Source organism: Electrophorus electricus, chromosome 5, assembly GCF_041902795.1.
Source record: "Electrophorus electricus isolate QZ-2024a chromosome 5, ASM4190279v1, whole genome shotgun sequence".
Classification (NCBI taxonomy): Eukaryota; Metazoa; Chordata; class Actinopteri; order Gymnotiformes; family Gymnotidae; genus Electrophorus; species Electrophorus electricus.
In genome coordinates this window covers 31,019,666-31,032,658 of record NC_137501.1, presented here as the reverse complement: position 1 = coordinate 31,032,658, position 12,993 = coordinate 31,019,666, and the positions used below count along the sequence as shown (strand labels likewise).

General features: G+C 41.5%; 1 protein-coding gene across 2 annotated transcripts in view; it reads left to right on the top strand.

Moving 5' to 3' along the window:
- Nucleotides 1-12,993, top strand: part of slc24a2a (solute carrier family 24 member 2a) — a 41,566-nt gene that overhangs the window by 14,870 nt on the left and 13,703 nt on the right. Inside the window, exons 3-5 of one of the 2 annotated variants that reach the window (XM_035529979.2) lie at nucleotides 949-987; nucleotides 11,151-11,259; nucleotides 11,906-11,920. In XM_035529979.2, the coding sequence (XP_035385872.1) occupies nucleotides 949-987; nucleotides 11,151-11,259; nucleotides 11,906-11,920 (163 nt within the window). The remainder of the gene's footprint in view (nucleotides 1-948; nucleotides 988-11,150; nucleotides 11,260-11,905; nucleotides 11,921-12,993) is intronic. The other variant, XM_081714791.1, reaches the window with a different exon arrangement.

The window sequence follows — 12,993 nt, the reverse complement described above, 5'->3', positions numbered from 1 at the left end:
TGGCAGAGTTCCAATGTGCCAATATATTATTATTTATCTCATATTGTGCATCCAAATCACACAGATTAGTGTGATTTGTTGCTGTTGTGCCGTCCGGTGTGGCCCGGAGGAGGATGGGGGGCCCCCTCTTGGGGTCTTGTTTCCTCTCAAGGTTTCTTCTTCATGCTTCTTCATGTTTTTCCTCACCACCACCACCCTTGGCTCGCTCACTGGGGGCTTGGACTCGGACATGTGTAAAGATGATTTGTAACAATGGCTGTTGTCAAAAGCGCTATATAAATAAATTTGTTTTAATTTGATACTTCCGTCCTCGGTACAAATTTTTCTACTTGTACACCACAGTCAAGGGAAATCCCTCTCTCTTAACATTACGGGATAGCAAATTTGTTAATTAGAGTTGCACAGCACTTTTTCATTGCTGTTACAGTTTTAATGCAATCTGCCTCTGCACTGTCCCGTTAGTCTGCGTCAGCTCCTCAAAAGCATGGTATCATTTTAAGAAGCAGGATACGAAGCTCTAATCCGGCTGCATCTGTATGAATAACTCTCAAATAGTCTTGTCTCTGGATTAACGGTGCCTGTCTCTGGATTATCGGTGCCTGTTTTGGAGTTAACCATGTTTAATAAGTTTAATAATAGAATAATAATAAAAGCTGTGAAGCTGCACTCATTTTGAACTGTAATGTAATGTAACTCTACACACCATGTAAACGACACACACACTCGCTAAAATCTTGGTCAGTCCCTGTTGTTCACTGTGCTGTACTTTCCTTCATTTGTTTACTTGTGTTTGTTTTGTGTTTATTTGTGTGATGGCATAGTGCACTAGCCAGCATTGGCGTGGCCCTATCTCACATTACCCGTCTCTCTCTCTCTCTCTCCCTCTCTCTCTCTCTCTCTCTCTCTCTCTCTCTCTCTCTCTCTCTGTTTTCCGTTAACTCTGTAAAGGTTAGTCCAGTGGATGCAGAGGATGAGAGCAAACCTTCGGTAGGTGCAGTCTACGTCCACGCCTATATCCATGTCCACATCCACGTATACATGTTTGTGATTGTTTGTTGTGCATCTTTTGAATGTCACGGAGGGGACATTTTCCTGGCTGAAGGTCATAATTCCGTCGTACGGCATGCTGGATCCCAGACACTAATTCATGTTATGAATATGACCTCTACCTCCCTGCCTTGACCCCAGACCCTGACTCATGACCTCTACCTCCCTGCCTTGACCCCAGACCCTGACTCATGACCTCCGAGTTCCTGCCTTTCATGCTTGCGGGGAGCAGCAATGCCTGGTGGTCATGTCATTGTATTACTTCATCATCATGAATAACTTTATTCATATTTTATTTATGTATCTGTACATCACAGTACTGGCTAAGCCCTCTCATGCATTACATGAGCAGATGTTCTCAGATCATTGGCAGGTTGGATCAGTGTTGGGTTCATATTGGTCTGTGGTGTGCAACCGACAGGGTGCTGGAGACAGCCCTACAGGGGTAGTAGGATACCCCCCAGGACAGTCATCCCACAGAGACAGCCCTACAGGGGTAGTAGGATACCCCCCAGGACAGTCATCCCACAGAGACAGCCCTACAGGGGTAGTGGGATACCCCCCAGGACAGTCATCCCACAGAGACAGCCCTACAGGGGTAGTAGGATACCCCCCAGGACAGTCATCCCACAGAGACAGCCCTACAGGGGTAGTAGGATACCCCCCAGGACAGTCATCCCACAGAGACAGCCCTACAGGGGTAGTAGGATACCCCCCAGGACAGTCATCCAACACGATCTCTGCTCCACAGTGTTTACATGGTGCTGAATTTGCACAAGAACACTAGTTGTATAAAAATAATTTGCGGTGATGGTGTTTATTCAGTCAGTAGGGAAGCAATCTGTTACCTTGCTTTCACTGTGGCGCTACGGCCTGGACCAACCTCAGTGGAACATGAGGAAAGAGGAATAGGGGTTTTTATATGTATGTATATGTTTATATATATATATATATATATATATATATATATATATATATATATATATATATATATATATATATATATATATGTGTGTGTGTGTGTGTATGTGTGTGTGTATGTGTGTGTGTGTGTGTGTGTGTGTGTGTGTGTGTGTGTGTGTGTGTGTTTAAATATCTTAAAACTGTAAATAATGCAAATGTCACTATTCTTACTGTTATACCATTACTCTTGTGGTCATATTTTGTTGACTCCTAAAAAGAGTCTGAAAAGGTTCACGAAGATTATGGGAAAACTGGGAATTTTTCTAAATTGGAATAATACTTGTATTTTGTGCAGATTATATGATGAGAGTGTAATCTGAATGAGGCAGCTCCGAGTGCTCCCATCTGCACGAGCCATAGAAAAACATGATAGAAGACTTCCAGTCATCCTTTTTTTTAACTTTATTTCAATTTAAAAGGCAACACCAATGAAACTAAAAAGTGTTTTCTTTTGACTGTTTATGACTGTAGACAAAGGAAATGTCTCTCCGCCAGAGAATATCTGAAGAGAAGCCTCTGGAACGCTTTAGGTTAAAGTCACGTGTTGTGAACTCAGCAAGACCAAGATGCACATCTTAAACTCACTGAACCTGCTGGATATAGATTGATTATTTAAATATAGATTGGAACTATTGAATGCTAAAGAATACTGACATTTTGGGCTGGAGTTCTGGGCAGCTGCTTTGCTGCACACGTCCAGAACTTCCTCTTATGCAGGCCCATGGAGGAAGAGTTGAAGAGGTTGAGGTTAAGTGCTGGGATTCTACTTGCTAGGGGGGAGGAGTTTCAGGTGTAGTCTTTCTCCCAAACTTGGTACGCGCTGAGGGCTCGAAGGCTGCAGTGTTTCTGTAAGCTGGTCCAGCCTAGTGGTTAACAGTAGTGCTGCCATGGGTGACCGGGATTCAAACCTTTGGCAAGACTTATAATGCTACACTTAGAAATAACTTCTGAAGTCTGGCTTTGATTGCGTGGGATTATCTCATCTCTTCCGATGTTGCTTCATGGAGGGTTTTTGTTCATGTGTTGCGTGTCCACAGTCAGTCTTATTGCTAGCTTTGCTCCTGGACTTTTTAGACAGCGGGGATGGAGTTTTGGTACCTAATTTTAAACCAAAGACTGTTCACACGGTAGGCAAAAGTGGCCCAAAAGTTCGTTAGGCTGTTTGTTCACCCAAAGGTCAACAAGGGGTCAAGAAGTAGCAGCCACTATCTCACACAAAGCTCACGTGACTCTGCAGCGGAGGCCAGCAACACAATCAGAAACAAGTAATCACCAGGTAAGTGCCTTCTAGTTCTGTTTTACAGAAACATCGACTCAAATGTTCGAAGTTGGTTACTCCAGGATCTGCCACTGATTTTGTCTGTCTTCCTTTCCTTGCAGTGTGAAATTACGACGAGTGTCCGGTTGGATGAATGTAAACATCCAATGAATTCTGACCTGGATGTTCAGACCGAGTTGCATTGCCATGTATCGGATACGTGTCGGATTTCCGTACCATATATGAAAGGGATCCGAATTGGAATTAAACATTTTCAAGCACTCTTTGCCCCTGTGTTTTCCTGCTCCACAAACACACACACACACACACACATGGTTTGGTCACTGTGAGCTAAGAGCTCTTTTATGAGCCCATCAGGAAGTCTTGCTCCTCACGGGTGCAAGGGCTTAGTTCAGGTTTTGGTGTATGAACAGAGGATGTTGCTTATGTCACTAAAGCAGTTGGTCTTGGCCTTTGTACTCTGTTATTCGTCCTAATCTTATTTCACCGAGTTTCGGCTCATCGAATTCATGGAAGCCCTGGAAGAACTACTGACATATCAAGAAGTGTGTTCCAAATAATCCTCTCATGTAGTTCAAGGTCCATGAAGGAAGATCATGAGTGCGTGTCAACCAAGGCACAGTTCTGAAGGAAGTTTAAACTTCCTCCAATCTTCTCTCATCTGGGAACAGTACCCAACATTTTTCTGGCCCAGGAGGAGCCAAGGACATGTTAATGAGTCTTTTTCAGAGAAGCACCAATACTGATCTACAAACTGATTTGAGAACACAGCCAGGTGTGTGATTCAATGACGTGTCCTGTTTTGAGAGATAAACCCCCTAAAAAAAAAAGGATACTTGTGCACGACTTGGTGGCTTTGTGAGGGAAAGCCTTGTCCCCTAACAGTGAGGTTCCTGGTTCAAAACTGGCTTTGTCTATGTGTGAGTTGTTGGTATGTAAAAGTCTGTGTGTGGTTGCCTAGTACCTCTTCAGAGGTGAACAGAAAGCAGGTTTGCTTTGAAAAGCCCTAAAAAAAAGGGTTGATAGTTTTTAAATATGCAGGCCACTTTTAAAAACTAAGTTAACACTTTTATTTTCTGGAGCATAACCCCTCCTGGGTATTGCTCCAGAAACCCAGGGGGGAGAGAGCCCAGATATTTTCCTCCCCCCTGCATATTTCTCTCCAGTCTATTCAGTGGCTTTATCCTGGAGCCCTGGCTGGGATTTGAACCAGCAACCTCCAACCAAAGGAGACTATGCTCATACTGCTGAGCTACAGGTACTCATACCAAGCTCCCCGTTTTCGGAATATTTTACTTTCAAAATCCTAGTTCTGAAACAACAGACAACTTTACTAGGCTGAGCCATGTCCAATGTCAAAGGCCCTGTCTTTAACCATCACACCTATGCTTCCTCTTAATATTACACTTGATTCCCTGCCATGAACTGCCAGTCATCACCATGGCTCATACAACCAGTGATACACGAAGCAAGCTAATCCAGGATATTAGTGTATATATACACGAATATATCACTATATTGCCAAAGATATTCACTCACCCATCCAAATCATTGAATTCAGGTGTTCCAATCACTTCCATGGCCACAGGTGTATAAATCCAAGGCATGCAGACTGCTTCTACAAACATTTGTGAAAGAATGGGTTGCTCTCGGGAACTCAGTAAATTCCAGCATGGTACTGTGACAGGATGCCACTTGTGCAACAAGTCCAGTTGTGAAATCTCCTCGCTACTTCCACAGTCAACTGTCAGTGGCATTATAACAAAGTGGAAGCGATTGGGAACGACAGCGACTCAGCCACGAGTTGGTAGGCCGCATAAAATGACAGAGCCAATCTCTACAAACCTCTAAACATGTGGCCTTCAGATTAGCTCAAGAACAGTGTGTAGAGAGCTTCATGGAATGGGTCTCCATGGCTGAGCAGATGCAACCAAGCCTTACATCAAAAGCACCAGTGCATAAAGCAAGGTCAATAAAGACATGGATGAGCGAGTTTGGTGTGGAGGAACTTGACTGGCCTACACAGAGTCCTGACCTCAACCCGACGGAACACCTTTGGGATGAATCAGTGCGGAGACTGCGAGACAGACCTTCTCGTCGCAACATCAGTGCCTGACCTCAGAAATGCGCTTCTGGAAGAATAGTCAAAGATTCCCATAAATTCCAAGTGTGGCTCTTGGCTTGCACACTGGGGGCTTGGACTTGGATGTTTGTAAAGCTGCTTTGTGCCAACATCTGTTGTAAAAAGTCTAAATATAAATACATTTGATTGACTGAGTGTATATTTGATGCCAGAAATAGCAAATTTAAATAAATGACACATGACCTGTACAATATGAATGCAGTGTATGAAGTTTAGAAACAAAAATACACACAATGGTGCTTTTTCTTTAGTTATATTTTTTGCGGCGGGCGGGGGGTTTGTTGTTGGGGTGCCATGTCAGAACCCGCTACAGCACCCCTACACCACAGGCCATCGTAACACACGTCAGTCCACTGAGCGGCCCCATATTAAGCGGTAGGCTTTCATGGTCGGACTGTGTTGCCTTCTCTCCGCCCTACTGGAGCGGAGCATTTTCACAGTATCCCAGATCCTCAAACAGACCGGAGTCATCTAGAGCTGCAACAATATTATTTCAGTAATCAAATATTCTACCCATTTCTCCTTCGATCGAGTGCCGTTACTTTATTAAAGAACAATAGTACATATAAAAAAGAGAATGTAAGACAGGTATCTTAAAATGAACAAGTAATGGGTTTCTTTTTTTTAGAAAAATGTACAATTTTCTTGCTTAAATTGCATGCAGTATTTGTTCTGGCAAAACAAATACTGCATGTAAGTGCCATAGTACATTCTGGGTTTTAAATACAACATTTTCTGAAATGTGAAAACAAACAAGTACATAAAAAATGGCCGTTTTATTTTTCACTTTTCATGTGCAGAACACCTGTTATATGAATAGTAAACACAATGGTAAATCGTATATGAATGGTAAATACAAAATAGTTTGGTTTACACACATAAAAATATATCTTAACCAGGTAAAACTAACTAATTTGCCATTTCTATATTCCTTAACCTTTACAGTGCCCTCAGAAGGCCTCCTCAGTATTTGTGTGAAAGCTGAAAAGGTTCTTGAAAACAGTAACTAGACTTCTCAGAACATAGCTGTTTATTTCCTCAGTCTACAAAAAGTGATTTCCTAACAGTATATTTGTTCAATAATTGAATCCCTTAATGTGTTCGAAATGTAATTTCATGTAACATAATATCCTCCAATCCAATTACTATAATTCTTACTGAATAGATCCAAAAATGTAAAATTCAAAGTCTGCCAATAAACACGACAAGAAATTGCTCCAGTACAGTTAAACAATTTCAAGTAGTTAACGAACTAGCCATGTTCTGTCCTCTGGGGTTAGGGTTAGTATGTCGGTATATCTGCTCTATACAACGTGACAGGCACATAAATGCTATCCTGACATCTGAACTCTGAGGGTCATTAGCTCTTTACTGACATTACTGAAACATACGAAATACAATCAGCAATACGTTTGCTATAGCGTACTGATATACACAGTTTGGGCACCAGTCCAACTGTTGTATGTAATCAAGTTATTTTGTCTTTTATCATAACCGTTTTTTATGCATTTGCTATATATCTAATCTCAGAAGTAACACAGTATCACATTTATCATGTAACCAACTAACATTTTATCCTTATATGACACAGTGCAGTGGTTAAGTGGTATCTCAATCAATTATATGCATCAAATGCCACAGAGAATAACACTATCAACTATATTGATCTGTGATTGCAGATAAGAATAAAATAAATTATACATACCAACAATGCTTTCAGAGACATGAGATGTATGCAAATACAACTGGATTAGCTCTGATACAATGAGCTATGAGTTAGGATATCTCACTCTCTGATTGCTACATACATGAATCAACTCCCTGCTACTGACACCCTGTGGTTCTTCAATGAATTATAACTAACCACAAAAAAACAAATTGCTTTCTTAAAAAATGGAACATTGTTTCTAAACTTGTATGTGACAGAACAAGCTACTTTGGCAGCTAGCCTTCCGTAAAAAAATAGCAGCAGCATGACTCCATGAACTCCTGAGTCATGAGCGAGCACCCTGCTGTGTCTCCTGTCTCAGCAGTGACGGCCCGAGCATGATGGTATGAACCGTTCAGACTCTGCGATTGAGTAAACATATTCATGTATTGCCTTCACCAGCACCAGCTGTACCTTACTGCACCTGAAGCTACTAGATTCTGGGAGCTTATTCCGTAGCCTCTCCATCGCTTGCTAATGATTCAAGAAAATACTTCAAAAAAGGAAGATACATCCTCGTTCTGGGCAAATTCCTTAAATGCCTTCACACGTTTTCTGCTGTACAATGTAAACCTAACCTTTCTCACGACATTGTGATGACTTATGTAATTTAGATGTGCTGGTATCATGTGTGATGCCTTTTCATCCTGAATAGGCATTTTTCCTCAATCCAGTGTCAAGTCAAGGCAAAAAGGACCTGAGACTGAGCTGTCCAGGTGTATTCAGGTGTGCAGACATGTTTTATCACTGTTCAGAACAGCAGGCAGCTCCAAAAGAGTAAAGGACTGAACATCCTCGATCACCAAACTAAAATCCAGACCTTTTTCCCTTATTCAGCTGCAGCTTTGCATTGTTGTGTTCAACCTTTGTGCCCAGGTCATCTGATTGGACTCCTTTTGCTTGACTTGTTTTACGCACTGCAATCACAGGTTGAGCTCCTTTGTCTGTGACACTGGTCTGTCAAGACTTTTATTCTTTTCGTAAAGCTTGGTGGCTGAAAAGCTAGCACAAGCCGACCATGATGTATGAAAAGCATCGGGCTTTAATGTTAACGTGCAATAATGACTATTCACTGCACGCAATACAAACCCAATGCACAATAAATGTTAGCAACCAGATCATGATTACAAACATACTTCTGTATCTTTGTAAATGTTTGTAAATTGTTTGTAGCTATAAATGTTATAGCTACATCGTTATAGTTTCTTTTCATTGTCACTGTTAATGTTTTATGCAATCTTTACTTTTGTTGCACTCAAACCGTAAAATTCACTCCGATTTTCACTCAAAAATTCTTTTCTGTTATTGTTAATCCTTATTTATAAATTACGTAACTGTTTAATTTACCTTCATTAAGTGGAAAGACAATATGTTTGCATAAATAACCAAAAAAGATGTTTTTAGCTAGTAACAGTAAGCATTAACATTAACGACAGTATTCTAAGGGCCTAATGTGATGGGACTTGACATCCTTGACATATATGGCTATTATAAGTATGGTACGTGGTTGTGTTTTTGATTCACGTATAGCAGTAGAAGACCTGACTGTCTCCACCATGTTTTAGACTTTGCTGTCCGTGTAACCTTGCGATTTCCAGCCAAAATTAGAAGACGCGTCTTGCAACGCATTTCAGAAAAATACGGTTTAGATGTGACACCTCACCCACGACTCAAACACCATTAACCACTGAATGGACGAGGGATCTCGCAAACGAGCATCTAAAAAAAAACACGCTGCCACAAATAACTCAAATTAAACCTAACATCCAGGGGAGCACCGCAGACATAACCATAAATCTCAAAACCTGTCCTGAAATACTTTAAGCTCTGTAAGTGTATATCATTAAAAAATAATAATCCTATTTACATATATAAAGTTCTCCAGGTGGTCGAGTTCTGAGAGCTTGAGGATCCTGTAACGTTCCGAGCACAAACAGGGATGGAGCTGAATGCAGGGGTCCATATACGCAATCCAGAATGCTAGCCAATCCAGAAAACAGTCAACGAAGCAACCAAAACAGACAGGCAACAGGCAAAGAGGGTAGTCCATAAACATAAGCAGACATCTGAACAACCAGGAGAGACACACAATGCTAAACAACGGCTCAGAAACATACCAAACGATGAAGTTTTTGTTTAAACACAAAGACTAACAAGATTCAGCTGAAAGCAATAACAAGTGTGCGGAACAGAATGAAACCAAAACAAAAAGGCACAGGTAAACAAAACCAGGAAATAAACAACTAGGAAGAGTTGCCATGGGAACCGCCATGCCAGGGGTAAACGTGACTGTATATTGCTCAAACTTTGCCCTGTCTTCCTATGTTTTGCTATTACTTTATTTCAACAATCTTCTTGGGTTGAAACATATTATACGTCTTCACCTTATGTTAAAAATAAGAAAACGTATGGCATTCGAATACTTGTTTGTTTGGCGTATTCCTATTGGTTAACTAATTGTTGTGTATATTAATAAGCGGGCAGGGCTGTGTTACACAAATTCAGAGGTGTTTTATTCCCTGTTCCACTGTACTGTCGGACTACGCAAGTGAAGTGGAACTGAGTTTCTACTAAAGGATGCCTGAGACCAGTTTGGCCTGTTTGATTTTGGCAGACGTTATACTGGAGTTGACTATTCCTGGCACCTTATGAACTTACAAACAAAGCAAGAACAGTTCTGACTGCTTTATCAAATCTGCCACCTGCGATGTTGTTTAAAATCAATACCAGAACCAGAGCTTCTGGTGTCCTGTTTCGATTAAGCCCAGAATCTGAAATGTCGGTATGATTAAATAATTACTGAGAACAGGACAAAGCATCCGGTTGTCTCTTCTGTATAATAAAAAGAGACAGGTCTCTGAAGGCACAGGTACACTGTGTACACTGCAGGTGTTCCTGTGTTACGTTGTGCTGACCTTACATTTACAATGACAGCATTGGGCAGACGCTCTTGTCCAGACTGACTTACAAAACGACTTCTCTCTGCCTTTATTTGTACGCTGCTCTGTGTGTGTCTAATCGAGTGAGTTTGAATGCCCCACAAAGCACTCCCGTTCCGCAAAGCACTGACTCACTAAACCCAGCTACTAACTTCAACTCCCCATAGTTTCTTGCTACCAAACACCATTAATTAATTAATTAATTAGTTAGTTAGTTAGTTAGTTAGAAAAAAATCAGGCACAATGATCACTTTTAGCACATCAAGTGCTAAAAGACGTATAGTGTGGGAGCTGATTGGGTGACCTTCTGATTGTGCAGGACTGTAGACACGAGGAAGGTCTGAGTGTAAATCTCTGAAGAGAAGACTGTAGATCTCTTAGGGGTTAACGTCACATACCGTAACACCAGCAAGAGCAAGACACGCCCACAAATGTAGCGAGTCACTGTAGCTATTTCATGTAGCTAGGGATCGTCGACCATGCCATCAGGGTAAGGCTGTTTTCCCTAAAACAAAGAGTCATTTTGTGGATAAAACAGTGAGGACGTTTTGAACTTTGGTAGCTATATTTGTAAAACGTTCAACAGGAACTGAAAACTACTAGACGCTTGCACACATACATAAATAAAAGTACAAGTGGGTGAGTAATAATGATAATAATAAAAATACTAGTGCGTTTGCCTGGTTCCGATACCTCGCTGCTGTGACTGCCAACCGTTGTTCGGCACAATTATTGTTACTTTGCTACGGGTCACAGCACTAAGGTGCACCAACGTGCACTAATCTTTCCATAACTGGTCCGTCCGTGACTGTGTGGCAACGAGCCAAGTAGAGGGCAGAGAAAGGGGCGGGGCCAACATGCTGCTGGTGTTGCTCTTTAAATTGTTTGCTCGCTCGTGATGTACATACCCACTGCATAACCCTGCCGGCTCATTGTTCTGACATGTTGCTATGGCGTTGAGTTGAAAGACGCAACCTGAAAGTAAAGCTGTTTTGCACAACTTTCAGCCCTTCCCTCTAAGGTCAAAGCCATGGTGCAGATTTGATTGACATGCCTCTTATCCTATTGTAGGCCAAGCCCCGGCTGCAGAGGGGGGGCAGCTCCGCCTCCCTGCACAACAGCCTCATGAGAAACAGCATCTTCCAGCTAATGATCCACACATTAGACCCACTTAGTGAAGGTAATGCACACACACACACACACACACACACGTATACACACACACACACACACAAAAATACACACACACACACACACACACACAAATACACACACACACAAATACACACACACACACACACACACACACACATAAAGATGCTAGTCTTTATAACCAGCCCTGCTTAAAAGGCCTTGCGTGTCAGCGTGATGCATAGATATACAGTATGAAGTCTTTTCTCGGTTAAAAACGCTTCCGACTGCTAAAAATAAACTTCTCAGCTCGCTGCCTGGAACAGATTCCATACAGAAACATTCTCCTGATCTGATTGCAGTTGTTGTCAGTTCTCAGGCCACTAAATCCAATGCAAAAAATTAGAGGTGTGTGTCCCGGTCGAGAGAGACTGTTAGCAACCCGTCTCTCCCACTCTGGTAGATACCACGACTGCTTTGCTCACACTTCACCCACTGGTACAGGAATTCTGCGGTGTGGTGGGAAAACCGCATTGCTCACGTCAGGCTCTGCTGGTCTCCCTCCACTGTGTTCGGGTGCTTCTCAGTCAACAGTCACAGTCACAGAGAACTGACTGTTGTACGCAGCTGTTTTCATCTTTCTCTCTCTTCCTGTTTCTCTCCATGTCTTCCTTTCTGTCTGTCTGTGTCCTCAGAATTTGCTGACTCTGGTGAGTGAGTTATCCTCTAAAGCCTCTCATCCCCACCTCCTGCACTCCACTGCTGTCTGTGCACTCAGACTCACTGAGACTCACGCACCCGTCTGTCCTCACCAGTGACCAACAATAACCACCTTCTCGCTCATTTTATTTTGTCTCAAATGTTTGTTTTTTAGCTTGTTTTTTGTTGATTTGTTTGTTATTTGTCTCCACTCCTTTAGTGTATTGCCTGCCAGGGTATTCCCAGATGTGTGTGTGTGTGATTGTGTGTGTGTGTGTGTGTGTGTGTGTGTGTGTGTGTGTGTGTGTGTGTGTGTGTGTAATGCCTCCTACTAGTCTTCCTCTTTGTCATGAGCCATTTTACTCAAGCTCGAGCTGGTACATTAGCATATATATATATATATGAGATTGATAGAGTTAATGAGATTAATGATAATGACAGATAATGTTAATGACAGGTAGTGTTAATGAGATTGGTGATAATGATAGTGTTACATGTTAATGACAGGTAATGATAATGACAGGTAGTGTTACTGAGATTAATGATAATGACAGGTGGTGTTAATGACAGGTAGTGTTAATGAGATTAATGATAATGACAGGTAGTGTTAATGAGATTGATGATAATGACAGATGGTGTTAATGGCAAGTAGTGCTAATGACAGGTTGTGTTAATGACAGGTGGTGTTAATTACAAGTAGTGTTAATGAGATTAATGGTAATGACATAGTGTTAATGACAGGTGGTGTTAATGACAGGTAGTGTTACTGAGATTAATGATAATGACAGGTGGTGTTAATGACAGGTAGTGTTAATGAGATTAATGGTAATGACAGTGTTAATGACAGGTAGTGTGAATTACAGGGAGTGAGATTCCTCTAAAGCTACTAGGACACAGTGTTTGTGCTATTCAAATTTAAATTGAATTGATTGGCTTAAAAATAAATTGACAGATAAAACAAGGACATAAAGACACTACATGAGAATTTCATCTTTTTTTTTTTTCATGTTTATTTTTATCTTTTATGGGCTCGACTAAACCACAGTGGTTTAGTCGTACCCATAAAAATTTGTTCCGTCAGTAT